This window comes from Hemitrygon akajei, chromosome 12 (assembly GCF_048418815.1).
Source record: "Hemitrygon akajei chromosome 12, sHemAka1.3, whole genome shotgun sequence".
NCBI classification, from domain to species: Eukaryota; Metazoa; Chordata; class Chondrichthyes; order Myliobatiformes; family Dasyatidae; genus Hemitrygon; species Hemitrygon akajei.
In genome coordinates, this window is record NC_133135.1 from 95,106,993 (window position 1) to 95,131,359 (window position 24,367).

The 24,367-nt window shown below is 47.0% G+C and overlaps 2 protein-coding genes across 5 annotated transcripts in view; one reads left to right on the top strand and one right to left on the bottom strand.

Moving 5' to 3' along the window:
* Positions 1-24,367, top strand: part of LOC140737298 (retinoic acid receptor RXR-gamma-B-like) — a 272,784-nt gene that overhangs the window by 227,677 nt on the left and 20,740 nt on the right. For all 4 annotated transcript variants that reach the window (XM_073063703.1, XM_073063701.1, XM_073063702.1 and 1 more), the window contains 3 exons: positions 6,690-6,828; positions 15,953-16,132; positions 16,788-16,948. In XM_073063703.1, coding sequence (XP_072919804.1) covers positions 6,690-6,828; positions 15,953-16,132; positions 16,788-16,948 — 480 coding nt within the window. The remainder of the gene's footprint in view (positions 1-6,689; positions 6,829-15,952; positions 16,133-16,787; positions 16,949-24,367) is intronic.
* On the bottom strand, positions 1,096-12,536 carry LOC140737296 (uncharacterized). Its single transcript, XM_073063696.1, has 2 exons — positions 9,610-12,536; positions 1,096-8,024 (listed from the first exon to the last, which is right to left on the bottom strand). Exon 2 carries the CDS (start codon positions 4,910-4,912, stop codon positions 1,823-1,825), a length of 3,090 nt encoding a protein of 1,029 aa, XP_072919797.1. The 5' UTR covers positions 4,913-8,024; positions 9,610-12,536; the 3' UTR covers positions 1,096-1,822.

A 24,367-nucleotide genomic window follows, 5' to 3' on the forward strand; every position in this document is an offset into this window, starting at 1 on the left:
GCTTCAAGATTGGACAGGAAGTCCTAGCGCATGATTACCGAGAAGGATAGCTTCAAGAACTGGACCACTGTTGTACACAGTGGATGTTGGAGATCAGACATGGAGATGTCATGTGGACCAGTTACTAGATGCTCAACCGAAGAACACACCTGAGTTGACTGCATCCAATAAGACGGACACATTACAGTCACCAGACTTACCTCTCAGTGATGATGTCACTGATAGCAACATGACACCAGAAACTGAGAACATTGTCTTAGACAAGACACCTACCAAACCTGATGCCACTCTACAGGTCCAGAGGTGCTATCCTGAAAGAAACAGAGCACCACCCAAAAGACTGAACCTTTAGAACTGTGAAGTTAGCTATGGACTGTTATTGTGAAAGCATATTTATTTGGAATATGGGTTTATGAAATGGAAATTGAATGTTTTGTACATATATAGTTTTATATAGCATTAATCTAAAAGAGGAGGAAGTGTAATGTATGGATCTATTTCTTTTAGAGCAATGACCCCCCCCCCTTAGCACTACGTATTGATCTGTCGTCTGCGCGTATACCTTCCCCAGAAGAGATCCCAATGATCTAGAAATCTGTAACCCTGCCCCTTGCACCACTTCCTCAGCCACTCATTCATCTGTACTCACCATGCACTCCTTCTCCTTTGTACCAATGTCATTTGTGCCAATGTGCACCACGAAATCTGGCTGCTCACTTTCCTGAGAATCTTTTGCAGGCCACTTTGAGATACCCTGGACCCTAGCACTTGTGAGGCAACATACCATCAAAACTTCTCTTTTGTGGCCACAGATTCTGTTGTCTGCCTTCCTAACTATCAAGTCTCCTATCATTACTGCTGTGTCCCTCCCTGCGAAGGAAGTATAATGTATGGATCTATTTCTTTTTAAAGCAATGACCCCTCCCCCACTGTTAGCATTACGTATTGCTCTGTTGTCTGCGCATGCGCTGTTGTCTACACATATGCATTGCTCTCTCTCTCTCTCTCTCTCGCTGCAATGTGAACACACCAGTTAAAGCCATCTCCTGTGTGTGTGCTGCTATTTAATCAATATACTCTTCACTCAAACTGTAACGTTCTCACTCGGGTGTGAAGTAACGCCGAGGTAAACGTCGAGATAAACCAGAATCAATGCAAACGAGACCGCAGTAAGATTAACCATTTACTGTTCACTCTTCACATTAACGCATGGTGAAAACTGTTGAAAAACAATACAGGATTGGTACAGTGTTTGTTTCCTTCTAAATATCACATTTACATTGTGAATACTTGCAAAGGTAAAACTACGATAACTACATTACATTAAAGTGCAGCATACAGTCAGAATCTAGCTGCTCCATTGGCTGCTTTAGATACACTTCAATACAAACTATCCCGACTCTTTAACTGACGAAAAGGTAAACCTTACCGACCGTCGTTACTTTTAACAGAATCGGCGTTAACATTCTAACTCAAAATACCGATTTTCTAATGACTTACAGCGTTGCTTTCACTGTGTCTTTGGTGCATAGAGAGACCCTAGTCAGCGTTATGGTGGCACATGTGAGTGACCCCCACCCTTGCGTGAATCTCGAACCGGTAATTCCCCACAAGACGCGGCGAACCCGGATGTGACGTCATCGCAGCCGCGATGTATTACAGACAAATCAATTGATTTAAACAATCCTAACTTTAACTAAAAAATGCTAACAAATTACTACGCGAAAATATTATAAACTAAATAACTGCCATAAAGGCAGCACACTCCCCGCTTGACCTTCGTAAGGTCACAATGAACATAATACAAACTTCAGTCTCTAAATCAGTCGTTAGGTAGAAGTAGAATGACTTCTGTAACAGGCCTTTGGTAAATTTTCCCATCGCCTTGGTCGGTAGTTTTCAACTCGACTTCCCTGACATGTCCATCCCTACTAGGGAATGTGGCAGTGATTCTGGCCATTGGCCAGCAGTTGCCGGCGATTTGCTTGTCCTTGAGCAGGACTAAATCTCCAACTTGAAGGTCCCTTCTCCATTGCTTTGTGTACAGGTCCTTATCGGAGAAGTCCCCTGGTGGAGGGGCAGCTCCTGCCTTCTGCGTAAGGAGCATTGATGGCGACAGTATGAAGGGGTTTTCCGGGTCAGAAGACACGGGTAGGAGTGGTCGTGCATTCATAATGGCTGTGACCCCTGCCATTGGTGTGCCCAGTACCTCGTGGGTCGATCGGATGCTTTGCTGCATCTCAGGTTTCCTTTTCGTGGTTTTTTGCAAGGGCGTGAACCGCTTGACTGCCTGCTCTTTGTTGTTTGGCAAGCACTGGCGTGGTTCTCTGAAAGGTAGTGGGGCGACCCCACTATTTGCTTTGTCTCTGAAGACCTTGGTGTCCTCCGTTTTTAAGATGATGGCGTCTTGAGCCGATGGAGCGAGTTTATTATCATGCTCCTTTTGAGCAAAGACAGACTGACCCAGCGTCTCGTCAGTTACTTTGCGCTTGTTAAAGCCTTGTGGTGCTTCCTGGACGCACATGGAACTTGTGCGGTGTTGAAGAATCATATGGCGGCTACTCTCTAGCACATTGGTCTTGAGTGTGTTAACCGTTGATTTGTGTTCGTTGCCAGGGCACACCTCTCCTATCACCACCCAGCCCAGATCCAGGCGTTGGGCAAAGGGGGCGTCATGTGGTCCATTGACCTGCTGCCTAACCTTGTGTACCCGGAGAACATCCCTCCCTAATAGCAGGAGTATTTCTGCTTCTGGATCCAGCTCTGGGATGTATTTGGCGATGTGGTGGAGATGTGGTTGGTGTAGCACCGCACTTGGCGTCGGGATCTCAGTGCGGTTATTCAAGATTTTCTCGCACTCTACGAGTGGGGGGAGACAGATGAGGACTTTACCATCCAGGGACTCGATCTGGAAGCCTTCGGCCCTCCTTCCGTAAGTTTTCATGTTGCCTGAGCAAGTTCTAAGGTAGTATGGGAACTGCTCACTCTCAATGTTGAACAAGTTAAAGAACTTTGGACTGACTAGCGAGCGGTTGCTCTGATCGTCCAGAATTACGTAGGCTTTGATGGCCTTGTCTTTGGCTCCCTTAGGGTACACCTTAGTGAGACAGATCTTTGAACAAGAACGGCTTGCCTGAGCTTGACCGCAAACTTCCGTACAGCTCGAGCTGACAACAGGTGTCCTGGAGTGAGCTTCTCCCTCCCCGCCGTCCTGTTGTGGGGGTGAAGGAGCTTCGTCGGTTTGCGGTAACGGGCCAGGATGCATGGCCCAGTCGTGATTAGTGCTATCACATTCCAGGCACTTCATGGCGATCGTGCACTCTCTCGCACAGTGAGAGGTCGAAGAACAGCATCTAAAACATATTCCTTTCTCCTTGAGAAGGGCCTTCCTCTCTTCGAGGGGTTTTTCCCTAAACGTTCTGCATCTTTTGAGAGGGTGGGGTTTGTTATGCAATGGACAATTCTTGCTAGGGTCGTTGTTAGTTGTAAGGACTTGGGTCTTAAGCGCTGAGACTGGTTTAGTAATGTTGGAATTATTCGAAGTGGATTTATCTGGCTTGGTGTAAATTGTACTGCTTCCTGGACCTATGAGGCTAGGATCGTTTCGCTTCTTCGCCTCCTTGCACACGAACCTGGTGAAATACTCGAAGGGAGGGAATTGACCTTCGTGTTCTTCCTTGTAATCTGAGGCAACGGACAACCACCTGTCCTGCAGCCCAAATGGAAGTTTGTCCACGAGTTGTCTAATCCCGGTTGGAGTGTCTAGGTATACTAGACCAGCTGAGTGGCCATCTTCTTTGGCGCCTTGAATCTCCATGAGTAAATCTCCAAATTCTCTTAGCTTGGTGTGGTCCTTGGCTGACACCTTAGGAAAATTTCCCAAACGTTGGCATAGCGCCGCCTCAATAATTTCGGGGGCTCCGTAGCCCTCCTGAAGTCTCTCCCATGCTTTCTTCAATGCTAGCTCGGGTTTGTTGATGTACACTGAACGCATGCGTCTCACCTGTTCGCATGATTCTTTTCCCAGCCATTTTGCCATAAGATCCAACTCCTGGGTTGCTCTGAGCTGGACTCCGTCGATAGCGTTGGTGAAAGTGGAGTACCATGCACTGTAATTTTCAGGTTTATCGTCGAACTGGTATAGTCCTGAAGTGACGAGATCCCGTCGTGCGAAATACCGTGCTACGGATTCGTCTGCAAGTGGCGTGCGGGCTGAGGGAACATGTCCACAGGTACATGACTGAGGGCGTACATCTGTTATGGGATTTGCTGGTCTGGACTCAGTCTTTGCCTCTCTTCTCCCCAAATCCGGTAAGTTCGGTGTCGAGAAGTACTTGTCGTGAGCCCTTGCATTCCTGGGTTCATCGCGGAGTTGCGAGGGTAAATTATCTTCCTCGGATGGACGTGATGCCGTCGGGCCTCTCCAAGACTCCTCGTGAAGTGGGACGTTATCGAATAAGTAAAGAGAGGAAGAAAGAGTCTTCCATTCCATTTGAGATTGGACATAGTCCCTTGTACGTTCCAATCCGATCTTTTCTGAGGTAGATTTTCCGTCCTTCGGATCATGCATTTCTTCGGCGTCTTCTATTAACTCTGCTTCCACCTCGGCAGCTGCTGCTTCTCGTTCTAGCTTCAGCGCTTCTAACCGTGCCTCTACCCTTTTCCTTTCCAATTCGTTTTCGGCTTCTCTGGCAGCCGCTTCGGCTTCTCTGGCAGCCTTTTCCTTCTGGTTTTCGGCTTCTCTGGCAGCCGCTTTCATCTTTACTTCTAATTCTTCTTTGGCAAAGCGCGCTCGCACCTTGGCGGCTTCTGCTTTCGCTCTTGCTTGGGTGGCCTTACTTGATGCCCTACTGCCCCTATCGCAGGATGACGATGACTTTGACAACGACTTGATGCTGGATCGGGTTGACATGGCTGCACTTTAAACACCTGATAATGCCGCTTTTTCACTGTAACGTTCTCGCTCGGGTGTGAAGTAACGCCGAGGTAAACGTCGAGATAAACCAGAATCAATGCAAACGAGACCGCAGTAAGATTAACCATTTACTGTTCACTCTTCACATTAACGCATGGTGAAAACTGTTGAAAAACAATACAGGATTGGTACAGTGTTTGTTTCCTTCTAAATATCACATTTACATTGTGAATACTTGCAAAGGTAAAACTACGATAACTACATTACATTAAAGTGCAGCATACAGTCAGAATCTAGCTGCTCCATTGGCTGCTTTAGATATACTTCAATACAAACTATCCCGACTCTTTAACTGACGAAAAGGTAAACCTTACCGACCGTCGTTACTTTTAACAGAATCGGCGTTAACATTCTAACTCAAAATACCAATTTTCTAATGACTTACAGCGTTGCTTTCACTGTGTCTTTGGTGCATAGAGAGACCCTAGTCAGCGTTATGGTGGCACATGTGAGTGACCCCCACCCTTGCGTGAATCTCAAACCGGTAATTCCCCACAAGACGCGGCGAACCCGGATGTGACGTCATCGCAGCCGCGATGTATTACAGACAAATCAATTGATTTAAACAATCCTAACTTTAACTAAAAAATGCTAACAAATTACTACGCGAAAATATTATAAACTAAATAACTGCCATAAAGGCAGCACACAAACAATATTCTACTTTTCTATTCTCAACCAACCTCACTATTTCACATATTTGTATTTAATCTGTCAAAGTTTGCTTACTTATCTGTACCAGCTAAATCCTTTAGCAGAGTGTGTCCTTACAAGCCATTGTATCACCTACATATTTTTGCTGCAATGCACTTTGACCCTTCATTTGAGTTGCTGGGGTAAATGGTCATTGTAAATTGTCATATGATTTGGCTGGGGTTAAATCAGAGATTGTTGGACAGCACAGCTTGAGGGGCCAGAAGGGCCAGTTCCATTGCTGTATCTTAATAAATAAATAAAAAGATGTGGGGAAGAAGTTGCTATTTAGTCTGGACATCCAGGCTTTCCAGTTCCTATATCTACTCCAGAAGGCAGAAGAAAGAACAGGGAATGGCCAGGATGGCAGGCATCCTCAACAATGTTGTCAGTGTTTGTGAAGTTAGGCAGCACAGTAGTGTAGTGGTTAGCACAACGCTTTACAGCACCAGCTACTTGGGTTCAATTCCCACCGCTGCTCCCTGTAAGGAGTTTGTGCATTCTTCCCCTGACCACGTGATTTTCCTCCAGGTGCTCCAGTTTCCTCCCACAGTCCAAAGGTGTACCGGTCAGTAGGTCAATTGGTCTTTGTAAATTGTCTTGTGATATGGTTAGGGTTAAATCGGGGGTCGCTGGAAGGCACAGCTCGAAGGGCCAAGGGGCCTACTCTGTACTATATCTCAATAAAATAAAGATAAACTGGCTGGAAATGACGAGCCTGTGTTGGACAGTGTTATGTTCACCACTCTCTGCAGGTTCTGTCAGTACAAATCACAGCAGTTGCCATTGCCAAGCAGAAATGGAACCTGGCAGGAGACTTTCTCTAGCACATCTGTAATGGCTTAACAGGATCCTCTTGGACAAGTCAACATTCTGCAGTGACATGTCTGTGACATCACCTGCAAAGGGATCTATGTAGGTGGGGTCTGTGATTGGAGGGAGTGCAAAGGGATTAAATGGGTGGTGTGCCTCTGAACAGAGAGAGCTGATATGTTACAATTCTCTTGTGTTTTCTATTCAGATTAATGCGGTGAACAATGTCAGCAGCACAGAGGATATTAAGCCACCTCCTGGCTTGACTGGACATGGAAATTTGAACTCCTACAGCCCCAACTCAATGGCCAAGCACATCTGTGCAATATGTGGAGACAGATCATCAGGTAATAGAGCCTCACCTCTAAAGCTGGGAAGTGGAGTCAATGCGTTTCACCATATCAGGATAATCCCCAAGAGAAGGAGCAGGTTGTTGCTGTTGAATCATGCCCAGAGGGTCCCATGGCTCCCGAAATCCAGCAAAAGCATGGGAAAGTTGGGGGAGGGGAGGTGGTGCCAGAGGCTGAGGACGCCTCCGTAATGGAGGTCAGCGTGCCTCAGCATGTCTGTGGCCTGAAATGACGGAGGGATGTATCCCCTGTACTGGGGATCAGGATCCAGAGGAGGAGGGAAAGGATTTATCCCCTGTAAAGGCAGCATGTGCGGAGTATGTTCCCTCAAGCTGGAGGATAGCCCTGTCGTCTAGGGGCCCTCTGCTGGGGAGGCATCTTCCAGGCTGACCTCCAGGCTGGTGAGCAGCGCCACTATAGAGAGAGCGTGTGGGGAGATGGATGTGCCTTTGTACAAGACTGCGCACTCAAAGTGCATATTCCCTGGGGAGGGGTTCTGGAGGAGATTGGGCTGTCGTGAGGGACTACTGGAGGAAACCTTTCAAGTCCCAGTTGGCCACAGATCGCTGGTCAGGTCTGGAAGGGGTAGTTTCGTCAATCCATATGGTCCTCCAAAAGAAGGGAAGGGGAGCTGAGGTGACCCATAAGGAGTGGCATCAATTTAAGAGACTCCTGGTAAACACAAAGTACACTGCAGATGCAGTGGTCAAATCAAGACGTACAAAAAGGCTGGATAAACTCAGCAGGTCGAGCAGCATCCGTTGAAATGAGCAGTCAACGTTTCGGGTCGAGACCCTTCGTCAGGACTAAAGAAGGAGGGGGTGGGGGAGGGGAAGCAGGGAGGAGATAGGCAGGAGAGGTGAAGAAGGAATCTAAGGGGAAAGCACTATGGGTAGTAATAGAAGGCAGAGTCATGAGAGGTGATAGGCAGCTAGAAGAGGAGACAGAGTGAAGGTGGGATGGGGGAAGGGAAAGGGAGGGAATTACCGGATGTTGGAGAATTCGATATTCATACCAAGGGGCTGGAGACTTGGTATGAAATGTTGTTCCTCCAACCGAAGTTTGGCCTCATCATGGCAGTAGAGTGAGTGGCAACCGGGAGATCCTGTCTGTTGTGGCGGATGGAGCAGATGTGCTCAACGAAGTGGTCCCCCAATCTGCGTCGGGTCTCGCCGATGTAGAGGAGGCCGCACCTGGAGCACCGGATGCAATAGATGACCCCAACAGACTCACAGATGAAGTGTTGCCTCACCTGGAAGGACTGTTTGGGGCCCTGAATGGTTGTAAGAGATGAGGTGTAGGGACAGGGATAAGTGCCAGGTGGGAAATCTGTGGGGAGGGACGTGTAGACCAGGCAGTCACGGAGGGAACGATCCCTGCGAAAAGCAGAGAGGGGTAGAGAGGGAAAGATGTCCTTAGTGGTGGGGTCCTGTTGAAGGTGGCGGAAGTTGCGGAGGATAATATGCTGGATCCGGAGGCTGGTGGGGTGATAGATGAGGACAAGGGGGACACAGTCCCTGTTGTGGTGACGGGAGGATGGGGTGAGGGCTGAAGTGCGGGAAATGGAAGAGATGCGGGTTAGGGCATCATTGATGACAGCAGAAGGGAAACCACGATTCTTAAAGAAAGAGGACATTTGGGATGCCCTCCCAAAAGAGACTCCTGGAGTCCCTGGAGTAGGGTGAAGATGGGAGAGGGCTTGAAGGAGCTCTGCTTCTTCTCCCAGGAGCTCTGGTGAGGGGTCTCAATAAGGTGCGCCATGAAGCTGAGTGTTATGACCCTTAACATCAATGGCGGTAGGGGGAATCTGTGCAGATTCCATCATCTTTCTGTCCTCCTGGACAGCAGATATGCGGTGAACTTCCTGCAGGAAACTCACACCGTTCCAGGAGACTAATCCACCTTGGCTTCTGGAAATGGTGAGAGATGGTCCACATGAGCCACCTCAGCTCTACTTCCAGTGGGATAACCATCTTTTTGACCCCTTTTTTTTCCAGCCTGAAACAGTGTATGTTCAGGAACCTGTGCCTGGCTGTCTGTTTCACCTTGCTGTGCATCAGGATGGCGTGCCAATGCATTTTGTAAATGTGTGCACCCCTGAGCCCGACTCGATACAGGTGCACCTGTTCTAAAAGGTGTCTGCATTGCTGAGGTCATAGATCATAGGTCATAGATCATAGATCATAGCATTATCCTGGAGGGTGATTTCAACAGAACCCTCAAGGAAAGGGTAGTTAAGCATCGGTGAGGAAGTTGTGTCCTCGGAGGTGGCCGATGTTTGGCGGAGCCTTCACCATGACCTTGTGTTTCTCAAGGAGGTACGGAGGGGTTGGGGGCTTGTGGATCAATCAACTGTACACCTCCCAGGTGTCCCAGGTGTTGGCTACCTCCATGTGGCCAGTTGTGTGCTCAGACCCCAACTGGTGTGGGCAGAGCTGAATGCGCTGCCCACACGGGTAGGGTCCATGTACTGGCATTTCAACAACCTGCTGCTGGAGGTGGCTGGTTCCAGGATTCATTCCGGCAGTTCTTGAATACCTGGCAGGAGGAGCAGGGGAGTTTCACCTCTCTGAGGCTCAGGTGGGATATGGGCAAGGCTTGTGTCCAACTGTTCTGCCAGGAATATGTGTGTTGATATCCAGGATCGATAGGCTCAAGAAGGAGCTAATTGACTTGGAGTCTTGGCTAGGGCCAATCAATAGGGACCATTAGGATAGGTATCAGCGGAAGAAGGAGGCACTGAGGCACCTGCAGCTTGAGAGGTCCCAAGGCGCATACCTGAGATTATGGGTCCAGATGCTCTGTTGAGAAGAGGGGTATCTGCTGGCAGCTCGTGGAGTTATTGGCTGAGAATAGCTCCTCCATAATGGATCTGACATGAATTGTTCTGACATGAATTGTTGCTTAAGTTCATTTCTTTTATGAGGCGCTACTCTCGCCAGACCCATGCAGTGAGGATACACACAAGGATCTGTGGGAGGACTTGCCGAGGGTCAGCCCTGGGCGTGCTGAGCAGTTTGATGCACCACTAACTTTGGTGAAGCTGACTGGTGCCCTCAACTGGCTACAGAAAGGCAAGTCCCCAGGGCGAGATGGGTTGATCCTCAAATTTCTCTGGGCCCTTCTGGGAGAGGGGCAGATTATGCAGGAGTACTGCGGGAGAGTATGGTGATGGGTGAGATACCACTCTCCTGGCACAGAGCAGTCGTGGCCCTGCTGCCAAAGAAGGGGGATCTTCATTGCCTGCAGAATTGGCGCCCAGTATCCCTTCACATTTTGCAGTGCAAGATCTTTGCCCAGGCAATGGCCGTCTGGGCTCCGTGCTGGCGCAAGTGGTCCACCCTAACCAGCCCTACGTGGTCCCGGGGCAGTCGATCCAGGACAATATCCACATTGTCCGGGATCTGATCTACCTGTGCCAGGAGGCTGGAATGTCATTCGCTCTTCTCTCCCTCGACCAAGAGAAGGCATTTGACAGGGTGGACCACGAGTACCTTTTTGGATCTCTGCAAACATTTTATGGCCCATGTCTGACTGTTATACACTGCCACAGAGGGCCTAGTTAAGATCAATGGGTCCTTAACAGCACCCTTGTGTTTTGGGGGCGGGGGTGCGTCAGGAGTGCCCCATGTTGGGATAGTTGGTTTGTGTGGAGATATTCCTGTGCCTTCTTTGCAAGAGGTTAACAGGTTTGGTTCTATATGAACCAGACATGGAGATCGTCCTGTCGGCTTACGCCGATGATATCCTCCCTATTGTCACTGACCCAGATGACTTGCAGAGAATGCGAGACTGCCAGCAGGTCTCCTTGGATGCATTGTCTGCAAGGGTCAACTGGGAAGAGTGCAGGCCACTTTGTGGGTCAGTGGTAGGTGGACTCCCTACCAGAGGGGTTGAGGCCCTTTGCATAGAGCACCATGCACCTCCTCTACTTGGGGGTCTACCTGATCTTGACAGAGGAGCCCTGGCCAGCGAACTGGCAGTATTTAGAGACAAAGGTCTCTGCCTGGCTGGGGCGCTGGTCAGGCCTCCTTCGTGCAATCTTGTACTGAGGGAGCGCATTCCTTATCAATCAGCTGGTCACCTCCATGGTGTGATACGGGCTGACTACTTCAGTCCCACCCACGACATTTGTATCCAGGATCCAGAAGAGGCTAGAGGACTTCTACTGGGGCAATAGGAGGCCTTGGGTCTCTGCAGTGGTCCTGGGTCTTCCAATCACAGAGAGCAGTTAGTTCTTGGTTTGCATACACACCAAGCTGGCAGCTCTCTGCCTCAGAAACCTGCAGAGATACCTGTACTGTGACTAACCTCCGAAATGGCCTGCTGGCGATGCACTTTCTCCGCCTGCAGGAGGGCATATGAATCCCGGTGGACGGCGTCAGCTGTGCCACTTTGAGAGAACTACCCCGCTTCTGCTGGGAACTGTGAAGTGTATAGGGTCGAGCCTCATCCAGACAGGGTGTTCCTGCGCCGTTGGACAGTGCTCTGGTTGCTGGGGGAGCTGATCCTGATCCTATTACAGTGGGTGTCGAGGGTCGTGGAGAAGTGGAGGGGTTCTGGTTACACTGCCGCACGATGTGCTCATTGGACCCAGGCCTCGGGAGACCACAGAGGAGAGGGTCCTGCATGACATAAGCCATCTTGCGGGAATGCCCACCGTGCCCTTCTGTGACACTCCAAAGTGTTTCTTATATGGGCTACTCCTGCACACCTTTCAATTCCTTTCCTTCATCTGCCAACCGGACTCACCTTGGTGGTCCGTGTTACCATCTGGCAGCAGAGGAGGTCCCCAGTAAAAGTCTCTTTACACAGGGACCTCCATACCTCCATACCTTGGGGACCTAGGGTGGAAGATGTTGCATTGGGCAGTACCGTACAACAGGTTTTAGAGCAGGTCCACCTGTCCATTCTGTGGCCGTGAAGAGTCAGTGTACTGTGCTGACACAGAATGTGAGAGGTTGCAGCCTCTGTTTGAGTTTCTAAAGGGGCTGCTGCTGAGGTTCTGGCTGCATTTTAGTCCCGTGCTCCTCATATACGGGGATCCAGTTCAGAAGGGAGCAGGTGGTGAGAAGGATCTCCTGATGGGCTTGCTCCTGGGGCTGGCCAAGACTGCCTGCCCCTTTTCCTAGGATACATTCATGCCCAGCTGTCCTTGGAGAGGGAGCATACAGTTGCAATTGGTACATTGAGGATTTCCAGGAACAGTGGGCTCCCCAGGGTATTGACTGTTTTATAGATGGTAGTAACGATATTTTAATCTACGTATACTTACTGTCTTGTAAATACTGAATGGCTGTACCTTGTGTATTTGTTATGTAAATAAACTTTTAATTTTGTAAAAAGAATGGGTGGTATTGAGGGAGGGTCACACTAGGAAGGACAGTACTGAGGGAGAGCTGTGCTATTTGATGTATAAGAGGGACAACTAAAAACACTCAGCTAATCAAGCAGTGTATGTGGAGAAGAAATACAGAGTTAAAATGGCCAGAGGTGTTGTCTTTCCAAAACCACATTAAACTGAGACGTGACTAATTGTGATAAATCCATGCCTCTGTGATAGCAGGATGAGATATTCCAGCATATCAGGATTCAGATGGTGACAAATCCCAATGCATCAGTCATTATCCAACCAACACTCACAAAATGCTGGTGGAATGCAGCAGGCCAGGCAGCATCTATAGGAAGAAGTACAGTCAACTTCTCAAAGGGTCCTGACAAAGGGTCTCGACCTGAAATGTCGACTGTACTTCTTCCTATAGATGCTGCCTGGCCTGCTGCATTCCATCAGCATTTTGTGAGTGTTGCTTGAATTTCCAGCATCTGCAGATTTCCTCATGTTTGAGTCATTATCCAGTTGTTTTTGTGGGATCTTTCTGGGCCAAAACTGTCTGCCCTGCTTCCAGCTTTATAACGGTGGCCACAATTCAGAAGGATAGAGTTGGCTGCATTGTATTCTGGGTTGTTCTGAAGACAGAAAACCACTGCAGAAATTCAACCTATTGCTTTCGGTTTTAATATAAATGAGAGCACAGGGATCTAACCCGAGCTTTGAAATGTTTAAATCATTGATGAACCCAGCAATTACATTCAGATGTTTTGCATTATGAATGTTTTGATTAGGACACTCTGCATTTGTGAGTGATGTAGTTAGTAAATCCCACCAAGCATTTTGACTAACAAGGAAAATGAGTGACTGCCGTAATCAACAGCACTGTGCACAAAGACACATTCCATCAGCAGCAACCTGCTGGCTAGTGGGAAATGGCGAGGCAAACACCCATGCCGAGGTCATGATGGGGGCCCACGAGAGGGGTAGGGTGGGGTGATGGTACCCTACCTTGCTGTTCTCTCCCGACACTCTCCAAAAATAAAAGGTCTCATTCTCAAGGAGAGTGGGATGGGGGTGGGGTGTGGTAGAGCTGAGACTCCGTGGACCCTGTGACCCATTCTTGACTTGGAGCTGGGATGTCAGCACCTGGAACTGCATGTGGCCTGTTCAGTCTGTGCTAGCCCCTTCAGTCTATTCAGTCCCATCCTTCCCAGTATCCCTGAAGAATTTCCTCTAGAATGGAACTAGCTTTTCTGCGATTCTTCCGCCATCCCAAAGATGCGCTCTACACATTGCTCACACGTTCTTCCAAGGTGCCAAGGTAAAGGTACATTGTTCTTGTCAAATGTGATGGGCGAGGCAGTGGTGCCAGGATAGCTTCACTCCTCAGGTGGAGGTGAGGCACGATAAAATCAAACCTGGGTTTGTTGGTATCTGCTCAAGTCCATGTGTGCACAGGTGTAATGAAAATCTTACTTGCAGCAGGATCACAGGCACAGAGCATCAGATAAGCAGCATTCACCAGAGGAAAAAACATAAATTAAGCATAAATTATACACTAGTCATTAAACATAAATTATACACAAGTCATTAAACATAAATTATACACAAGTCATTAAACATAAATTGTATACAAGTATTACAAAAAAGAACACAGAATGAGAAGACCATGGGAGGTATAAAATGGTAATGGGGTGATGGGTTGGAGGTGGGGGAGAAAGAGGGTTTAGTGGTGCTGGAACGGGAGTGGTGATGGGACAGGAGTGGTGACTGGAGGGGAATGATGACAGGACGGGGTGGCAGCAGGATAGAGTGGTGTTGGGATGGGAGTGGTGATGGGAGTGATGGAGAGGGGGTTTAGTGGCAGTATTTGTTTAATTTACTGGTAGTTCTACTTTTAGTCAAGTGGACACTTGGAAAAAGGTATGCCTGACCTACTGCATAGAATAAGGCCATTCAACCTCTTGAGTCCACACCAGACCACTGAACAGTCCCACTAATTTTCCTTTAACTCATTCTCCTCCCTTTCTCCATTAACTCCCCACCGATTTTTCCACTCAATCCCACACCAAGGTCAATTAACCCACCAATTCCCATGTCTTTGGGATCTGGGAGTAAACCGGAGCACTCAGGAGAACATACAGACTCCACTGGAGTGTGCCTAGACTTGGAGCAAGCTCAGCTTGTACAGAACATTGGAAAGTACACCAAAATGAAAATTAATATGCTGCCTCTCAAATCCTTCCAAACTGTAGTTCATCTTTCACTGCAAGAAATCCAGCAGCAAGCTTGCACACTAAAAGTCTGAACAATGTGACAGTTTTAGTTTGCATCCTTTTGATCATATTACCAGTAAATCTCCACTAATCCAGCATCTGACCATTGGGAAATCCCAATGGCTCAGCAGCCAATTCACTGGTTGATGTTTCTCCTCATTCCCATTCATTCACCTGGTAATGTTTCCCACAGGACCTTGAATCTTACCAGATTCATAGAAGTGTTACTGTTACAATGACACATAGAACATAGAACACTACAGTGCAGGAACAAGCCCTGCCTATGCCAAACATGATACCAATTTAAACCAATCTCATCTGCTTGCACCTATTTCTCCATTCCTTTGCCTGTTATGTCTGTCTCAACCCCCCCCCCCCCCACTTAAATACTGCTATCGCTTGTGCCTCCACCACTTCCTCTGGCAGCCCATTCCAGACAACTACCACTCTCTGTGTAAAAATCATCTTACCCCCCCCCCCTTATATCTCCTTTAAACTTTACTCTTCTCATCTTAAACTTCTACCCGCTTGTATTTGATACTTACATCCTATTAAAAAAACTGCCTACCTACCCTTTCTATGCCTCTCACAATTTTATAAACTTCTGTCAGGTTGTCTGTTAACATTATACAATAAAAATTAATTAAATTATGTAGGTGTATTAATTAAACTAACATGACGAATTCAAATAAATCTGCCAGTCTAGCACTGTCAAAGCCTCAAGCATGCAGATTAAAGGATTTTAGAGGGCCTATTAAAACTAGATGAGTTAAGTTTATCATGAACACTGTAAGGAAATTCCATGTGTGTGTAAAGCTCCCAAAGTACACATGGTAATAATAAATACAACACTGCAAAGATTTTAGCGTAATCTGAAGTGGTGCTGAAAGAAATGATAATATAACAGTAACAGAATGACCAAGAGAGTTGAGGAATTATCAGCATCACCAGAAAGGGGGTGTAAAAGAGAATTAGAACACAGTGGGGAAGAAGCTGTTCTTAAGTTGTGACATCTGGGCTTTCAAGTTCCTGTATCTTCTTCAGCAGGTAGCAGAGAGAACAGGGAATGGTCAGGGTGGCAGGCATCCTTGACAGCACTACTAGCCTTTGTGAAGCAACAGAGAAATGTGCGCGAGACATTTACAATGATGATCCCAGAACAGAGAGAGTGTATTAATCAGGTAGGACCATTCCAGGAGAAAAAATTGTGGAGTGATGAAGGGCCCAGAGGTCTGTGCATGAGTCTTTATTAAATCAAATAAGAGCCTTTAGGAAACAGACAAGGATGGGAATGTGGATGTTGCTGTGGACCAGATGAAGAGATGTGCTGGTTGGGGATGTGAGGGAGGGAGAAAGAGGTGATACCCAATGGCAAGGGTTTCCGAGATCTGCTGGGATGATCTGCTGTGATGTAATCTCTGTATAATCATGGCAGAGCCTTCCCATCGGGTTTTTGGAGGGCTGACCATCTCCTCCCCACACTGGCCCTGACCTGTGGACTCCCCCTCTGCAGGAAAACACTATGGAGTGTACAGCTGTGAGGGGTGCAAAGGCTTCTTTAAACGGACCGTGCGCAAAGACCTCACCTACACGTGCCGGGACACCAAGGACTGCATAATTGACAAGCGCCAGCGTAACCGCTGCCAGTACTGCCGCTATCAGAAATGCCTGGCCACCGGCATGAAGAGAGAAGGTAGGTCACATCACAGCAGGCTGTCCATATAAGCCAACAGGGACAGGGGAGGGAAGACACATCCTCTAGACCATCCCATCGCACATTCCCAGGGTTGGACAGAGGGCTAGATACAGAGTAAAGCTCCCTCTACACTGTCCCATCACAAAACTCTCAGGCCAGGACAGAGGGATTAGACACAGAGTAAGCTTCCTCACACTGTGCCATCACACACTCCGAGGGTAGAACAAAGGGTTAGATACAGTGTAAAGCTTCCCTCTACACAGTCCCATCACACACTCCTCAGCAGTAACAGATGGGTTAGGCACAGTAAAACATTAGTAAGCTGTTGAGGCTTTTCAACAGCTAGAAGACGGGAGAACAGCAAATGGTGGGAACTGGATGCAGCTAGAGTTAGTGGAGGGTGACCTTGGATATTTGGGGCATTTGAGGTGCATGGGAATAGCCCAACTCCTGCACACTGAGGGCTCATCCAGTCACCCTGTGTGATAGTAGAGGGGAGACTTGAAGCCTCAGCCAGGACCTGTGTACCAGATTGACAGCAGAAAGAACTGGCAGCTGCAGGTCTCGGGCCAGAGCAGCAGGCTGGGCGAACACTGAGGGTGGGGTAGGGTGACCGAGTCCCCATTTGATGTCAGTTTTGCTTCACTTGCAGCTGTGCAGGAGGAGCGTCAGCGGGGTAAGGAGAAAAGTGACAATGAGTTAGAGCCCAGCAGCAGTGTTAATGATGACATGCCAGTAGAGAAGATTCTAGAAGCAGAGCTGGCTGTGGAGCCCAAGACGGAGACGTACGTGGAGGCCAGTCCAGGAAATTCGGTATGTAGTACAAATTCCCCTTTGGCTCTCTTTCTACTCAATTGTTTTATTTTTTATGTTATTTTTGTTTATTTTATTTGTGATTCAGCATTGTAACAGTCTCTTCTGGTTCAATAAGTACGCGCTGCCCAATTACACACGCATGACTATTAACCTACTAACTTGTACATCTTTGGAACATGTGAGGAAACCAGAACACCCAGAGGAAACCCATGCATTTATGGAGAGAATGTACAGACAGTGTACATTCTCTGTACATTGGCGGGAATTGAAGTCAAATCTGGTGCTGTGATAGTGTCACACTAACCTCTATGATAAGGATAGTGGAATTTTTTATCAGTTAATTGATAAGTCTAGACTTACCTTCTCTCACTGCCTAACACCTTGTGGGCCCTCCCATCACTGTACCTGTGGCCACTGTCTCAATGACCTTGTGGTATGGGTTTGTGTCATGTGACAGGTACACTCATGTTGAGGCGTGATTCTGACAACTGAATGCAGCAGTGGCAATTTACCTCTGATAGGCACCACCCAGTACTGGCAGTAGTGACTGAGCACCTTTCACCAGTGCCAGAATCATCTGACATCTGTGACCTCAATACCACTGATGGATGACTTGTCTTCTTGCTGTCTGGGCTTCTGGACTGTAAAAAGGGTAAAGGAACCTTATTAGTCGAAGTCAATGTGAAAGTCAAGTTTATTGTCATATGCACAAGCACATGTGTGGTAATTGTAGTAACATCAGTTCAACCCAGTTAAGTGTGAGATGGTTCATTTTGGTAGGTCAAATATGATGGCAGAATATAGTATTGGCAGTATGGAGGATCAGAGGGATCTTGGGGTCTGAGTCCATAGGATACTCAAAGCTGCTGCACAGGTTGACTGTGTGGTTAAGAAAGCATACTAGGGTGCATTGGTCTTCATCAAACGTGGGATTGAGTTCAAGAGCCGAAAGGTAATGTTACAGCTATTTAGGATCCTGGTCAGACCCCACTTGGAGTACTGTGCTCAGTTCTGGTCACCTCACTAAAGGAAGAATGTGGAAGCTATAGAAAGGGTGCAGAGGAGATTTACAAGTATGTTGCCTGGATTGGGGGGCATGCCTTATGAGAATAGGTTGAGTGAACTTGGCCTTTTCTGCTTGGAGCAACAGAGGATGAGAGGTGACCTGATAGAGGTGTATAAGATGATGAGAGGCATTGATCATGTGGATAGTCAGAGGCTTTTTCCCAGGGCTGAAATGGCTAACACGAGAAGGCACAATTTTAAGGTGCTTGGAAGTAGGTACAGAGGGGATGAACCATAGAACATTATAGCACAGAGACAGGCCTTTTGGCCCTTCTTGGCTGTGCCGAATCATTTTTCTGCCTAGTCCCACTGACCTGCACCCGGCCCATATCCCTCCATACACCTCTCATACCTGTCCAAGTTTTTCTTAAATGTTAAAAGGGAGCCCGCATTTACCACTTCACCTGGCAGCTCATTCCACACTCACACCACTCTCTGTGTGAAGAAGCCTCCCCCCATGTTCCCTTTAAACTTTTCCCCCTTCACCCTTAACCCATGTCCTCTGGTTTTTTTCTCCCCTAGCCTCAGTGGATAAAGTAGATAGGATCTTTTTCCAAGATGGAAATGTCAAGTACTGGAGGACATAGATTTAAGGTGATATGGGAAAGTTTAAAGGAGATATGCATGGCAAATTTAGCAAATTCCTAAAACCTCTGCCTGCAAAAGTGGTGGAACCAGATACCATAGCAAGGTTTAAGAGGCTTTTAGACAGTCAGATAAACTGGGAGGGAATGGAGTGTGTGGACCACATACAGGCAGGTGTGCAATTGAAATTGTAATCATGACTGGCATAGATAGGCATGATGGGCTGAAGGGCCTGTTCCTGTGCTGTATTGTACTGTGTCCTATATAACCCATGAGGTACCTACCCTTATGAACAATAGACATTGCTTACAGTTGGCAAGTATAATTAACCACCCTCCTAATTTGGTGTGGTACCTTCTGGACCTGGAAAGAATAACCTCGCTGTGGATCAGCTAGTGGATGGCTTGGAAGAGAGAATAAAACTAGGCAGCAGAGCCCTGTGGTAAAGCCTTGCACACAGAGGGATGTGAGGCTGAAATCCTTCGTTCAGTCATTTGATGTGAGATCAATAAACTGTTGGACATCTTGGGAATATAGGTAAAGGTTGGGAAAGTTCAGGACCAGCTAGGAACATTTGGGGAAACAATCTGCAGATGCTTTAAATTTGGAAATAAAACAGAAAATGCTGGAAATACCCAGCAGGAAGGTCAGCATCAGTGGGGACAAATCAACTAGAAAAATCGTGGATTTCAAACGTTTTCCATTCAATGTGTAACATTTCTCCCTCCACAGATGCTGCCTCACTTGCTGAATATTTACAGTGTTTTCTGATCTCTGAGTTGTCAGACTCAAGGGGCTCCACAGGCTTGCATTCTGTTTTTTTTTTACTATTCGTGACCATTGATGTTGACTATGGGGACCAAGAGGTTCATATGATGAGCTGGTCTGTGTTAAAAATGTAAATCAGGATAGCAGAAGCAACTCAACACAGAAGTATCACTGCATATTCCCTGCCACTGTCTCCATGGCTCTGTGTGCATGCTTGTCTGCAACCGTGTCCCCATCAAAGTTCTCCCTGGTGGGTGTTCCCCTCAGCTGGTTCTGCCCATGTGTGAATCATGTCCTCATGCCTGTTGGGAGGGTGTGTGCTAGTCTCACCAGTTGAGGATTCCTTCATGAACTGAGGTGAGTGTTCCTGTATACAGATACCTCCAATATCGAAATAATGATCAGGACAGGAATGGTACCAGGGTATGGGGAGAAGCTCCGAGCCCTGGTCTCATCACTGTCAGGAACTGGGACTAAAACAGAGAGAATGAGAAAACCCTACCCTACAATTTATTTGGACTAGTCTTACATGAAATAGCCACTTAATTCTGAGATGAAGAGTGCCCTGCTGTGCCTGGTAATAGAGCAAATTAGATAGTGCTCTGCTCACTGCCATTGTGTGGGCTATGCTCAGTTTCAGGAATTATTTGATAGGAAAATAATTGGCAAATTTAGGCATTGCAACAAGAGCTCCCACAGATCTTCATCACTGAAATTAAATTGCCTGCAAATATGTTTTCTTTGTGTTTATAATTGGAAGTCAGCTTCACAATATAGCTCAGCACAACATTCGGAAACCAATTCATTATCATCAGGAAGGGCAACTGACCACAGTCTCTCCCCCGTTCCCACTTTCTCTCTCAGGTTGAAGTGCACAGGTTTAATTCTTTGTGAAGTTGGACTAAAGAAAGGTTAGGGCTCTCATTCTTATTTTGCCACTGAGGGAGTAGGATTGGAGCACCCATTCAGAGGCAGAGCAGAGCACCCAACCAGTAGCAGAATAGAGCACCCAACCAGAGGCGGAGCAGAGCACCCAACCGGGGCAGAGCAGAGCACCCAACCAGTAGCAGAATAGAGCACCCAACCAGAGGCGGAGCAGAGCACCCAACCGAGGCAGAGCAGAGCACCCAACTAGTAGCAGAATAGAGCACCTGACCAGGGGCAGAACACCAACCAGTGACAGAGCAAAGCACAAACCAGTAGCAGAACAGAACACCCGACCAGGGGCAGAATAGAGCACCCGACTAGGGGCAGAGCAGAGCACCCAACCAGGGGCAGAGCAGAGCACCCACCAGTGGCAGAGCAGAGCACCCGACCAGTAGCAGAATAGAGCACCCAACTAAGGGCAGAGCAGAGCACCCGACCAGAGGCAGAGTAGGACTCTTCCATAATTCTTACCAGGTTTGAAAGGGTTAAATGTTGCTGATAAGTTGGTTTGATTCAGTTTAGATTAATGGGTGTTTAAGGTGTGACAGTCATTGAGCCATACAGATGGGAAACAGGCACTTCAGCCTGCTGAGTCTGTGCTTACTATAAACCACTCACTCGCACTAATCGTACTCAGCTGGTCAGGCAGCATCCATGGACGGAAATGGACAGTCAATGCTACAGGTCTGTCCTGAATTATAACAGTCCTGAAGAAAAGTTTCAACCTGAGACATCGACTGTCCATTTCCCATCATAGATGCTCCATGACTCACTGAGTTACTCCAGCATTTTTGTGTTGCTCCACTTTTAGCCTCTGTTGTGTCTCTCAATCTCAGTTCATTCTCCTCCCATATTCTACTGCCTACCAACACACCAACACACCAGGGACAGCTCACAGTGACCTATCAAGCATCACATACTTGGGGTGTAGGAGGAAATGAGAATGCAGGCACGTGCAAATTCTACATAGACTGCAGCCAAAGTTGCAGTCAAACCTGCATTCCTGAAGCGGTGAGGCAACAGCACTACCTGCTGCTCTACTATGTCACCTTATCAATTAGGCGTAAAAATACACCTGATTAACAAGAGAGTCAAAGTTGAGTTTATTTTGATAAAAAGTTAAATATTAGTGTGCAGATGCAGCATCACAGACACATAGCATCATATAAGCAGCATTTATAAAAAAGTAGAAATTAAACATAAATTACACATAATTTTTGTGATAATTTTTGTTCTAACTGGATTTGGGATCTTAATGTTCAATGTTAACATTATGTGAATCCCCTTGTACATTTTGACCATGCTACTTACAGGAGGGTGACAAGTGGCATGCAGGCTGTTAGGGTGCTGAAGAAGTCATTTGGCATGCTTGCCTTCATTGGTTGTGGCACAGAATATAAATGTTGGGTCTTAATGTTGTAACTTTACAAAACACTAAGTTATGCTATATTTGGAGTCTTTCATGCAGCTCTGATTACCACAGGGTAAAGTTGCACTGGAGAGGCTGCAGAGGAGGTTCACCAGGATATGCTTAAAAGAGTGAACTTTTTAGCTGTGGGGAAAGATAGGATAGGCTGATACCGTTTTCACCTGATTGAGGCATAGAAAATTATAAGAGGCACAGATAGGGGGAAATGGTCAGAATCATTTTCCCCAAGGTAGGACTTCTAAAAACAAGAGGGCACAGGTTTATGGTGAGAGGAGCTTTAAAGGGAATTTGAGGGGAAGCTTTTTTTTTACACAGAGTGTGGTTGATATCTGGAATGCACTGCCACAGGAGGTGTTGGACTCAGATTCTATCACTACTCTTAAGAGACATTTGGGCAAGACGTAGAAAGATACAAACCTAATGTGGGCAAATAGGATTAGTGTCTGTGGGCAAAAAGGTTGGCATGGATGTGCTGGGCCGAATGACCTGTCTCTGTATAGTCCATAACTATGACTGTGGTATGACCATGCTGAAAGGAAAGAATTTAACATTGGATTCCACTGGGTGTTGTTCTATGCTAAATATACCTTAATGGGGCACAGTTTATGGAAGATTTATCACTGAATTTGTTTCCATTTACACCTAATTTTTATTTTATTGATACTTATCTTGGGTAAATCAGATTAACGATGTGGCTGCAAAATGCTGCAGGTGCTGAAAATCTGAAAAAGAGGAATTGCTGGAAACATTCAGCAAGTCAGGCAGCATATGCAAGCCGGAAACAGGGTTAATGACCATCAGAAATGAAAGGAGTATGTTTGAGCCACAGTAAAAGGGGAGGAGTAGGGAGAGGAAAAGGTGGTGGAGGAGGTTGTGAGAGCATGTTGAGGGTTTTTAATCACACCTGACTTGTCTGAAGACAATGAATGAGAACAAGAGACCATTCCTGCTTCACCTACCACCCCATCAGCCTCCACATCCAGCACGTAATTCTCCATAACTTTTGCTATCTCCAACAGAATCTCACCACCAAGCACATTTCTCCCACCACCCCTCCCACTTTCTGCTTTTGCAGGGATTGCTCTCTATGTGACTCCCTTGTCTACCCTTCCCTCCCCACTGATCTCCTCCGGACACATCCTTGTTGCAAGCAGAACAAATGCTACACCCGTTGTTACACCTCCTCCCTCACTACCACTCAGGGCACCAAACAGTCCTTCCAGGTGAGGCAGCACTTCACATGTGAGTCTGTTGGGGTCATCTACAGTGCCTAGTGCTCCTGGTGTGGCCTCCTGTATATTGGTGAGACCCAACGTAGATTGAGTGACTGCTTTGCCGAGCACCTATGCTTCATCTGCCAGAAATAGCAGGGATCTCCCGGTGGCAACACATTTCAATTCTACGTCCCATTCCCATTCCAACATGTCAGTCCATGGCCTCCTCTACTGCCGTGATGAGGCCACACTCAGGTTGGAGGAACAACACCCTATATTCCATTTGGGTAGCTGCCAACCTGACGGCATGAACACTGATTTCTCAAACTTCTGGTATTTGCCTTCTGGAATTTTCCCATTCCTATTTCTCTTCTCTGACCTTAGTTGCCCATCACCCCCTTTGGTGCTCCTCCCCCTTCCTTCCATGATTTTCTGTCCTCTCCTTTCAGATTCCTCCTAGTCTTGCCTTTTATCTCTTTCACTAATCAACTTCCCAGCTCTTTACTTCACCCCTTCCTCCCTCCCAGTTTCCTCCTCTTCTCCACCCACCTTCTAATCTCTTGTTTCCAATCCCGATGAAAGGTCTCAGCCCAAAATGTCAACTGTTTACTCTTTTTTGTCAATGCTGCCTGGCCTGCTGAGTTGCTTCAGCATTTTGTGTGTATTACAATGAATGGGAATACAGAATAGAGAGATAAATGAGAGGAAATCCAAGAACAATAAGAAGGAAAACACTACTGATGTTGTAAATCTAAAATAAAAACAGAAAATAATGTAAATCCTCAGTGGGTCAGGTAGCAGCCATGGAGGAAAATGGACAGTCAACATTTCAGTTGAGGCCCTCATCAGAACTGGGTCAGTCTAGATAAAGGATTTCACACAGAAACATTGACTGTCCATTTCCCTCCATAGATGCTACCTTCCTCCAGTGTGTTACTCCAAATTCTAGTGTCTATTGCACAAGATTGTAAAGTTGCAATTGTCTGAATTGTGTTGGTGTGCAAGGAACTGACTGTAAGTGTGAGGCAGACTTCCAAAACTCCCACAAGTAGTCACTGACAGTTAGGGTGGGGAAATAGGTACAGGGAATGGAGCCTGTCATGATACAGACAGGGAGTTCTTTGGATTGAGATTGCATGATACTGATACTGGGAGATCATTCAGTGAGTGTGTGTGTATTGATGTGTTTCAGACAACAGTAAAAGGCAGTATTGCAGTGTGGCTGTGGGAGGGTTACTAAACACCAAACAGGTAAAGAAGAAGGAACAGTGTGTGAGGGTGACAGTGAGTGGGGAGAAGGCATTAGATTAGTCAGGACTGTGGGAAAACTTCTAATTGTCAAACTTGAAATCACTGCAGGAGGCAGTCAGTGTGGGAGGAACTCATTAGAAGTGAAATCTAACTCTTAGATGAGATTTAAACTAGGCA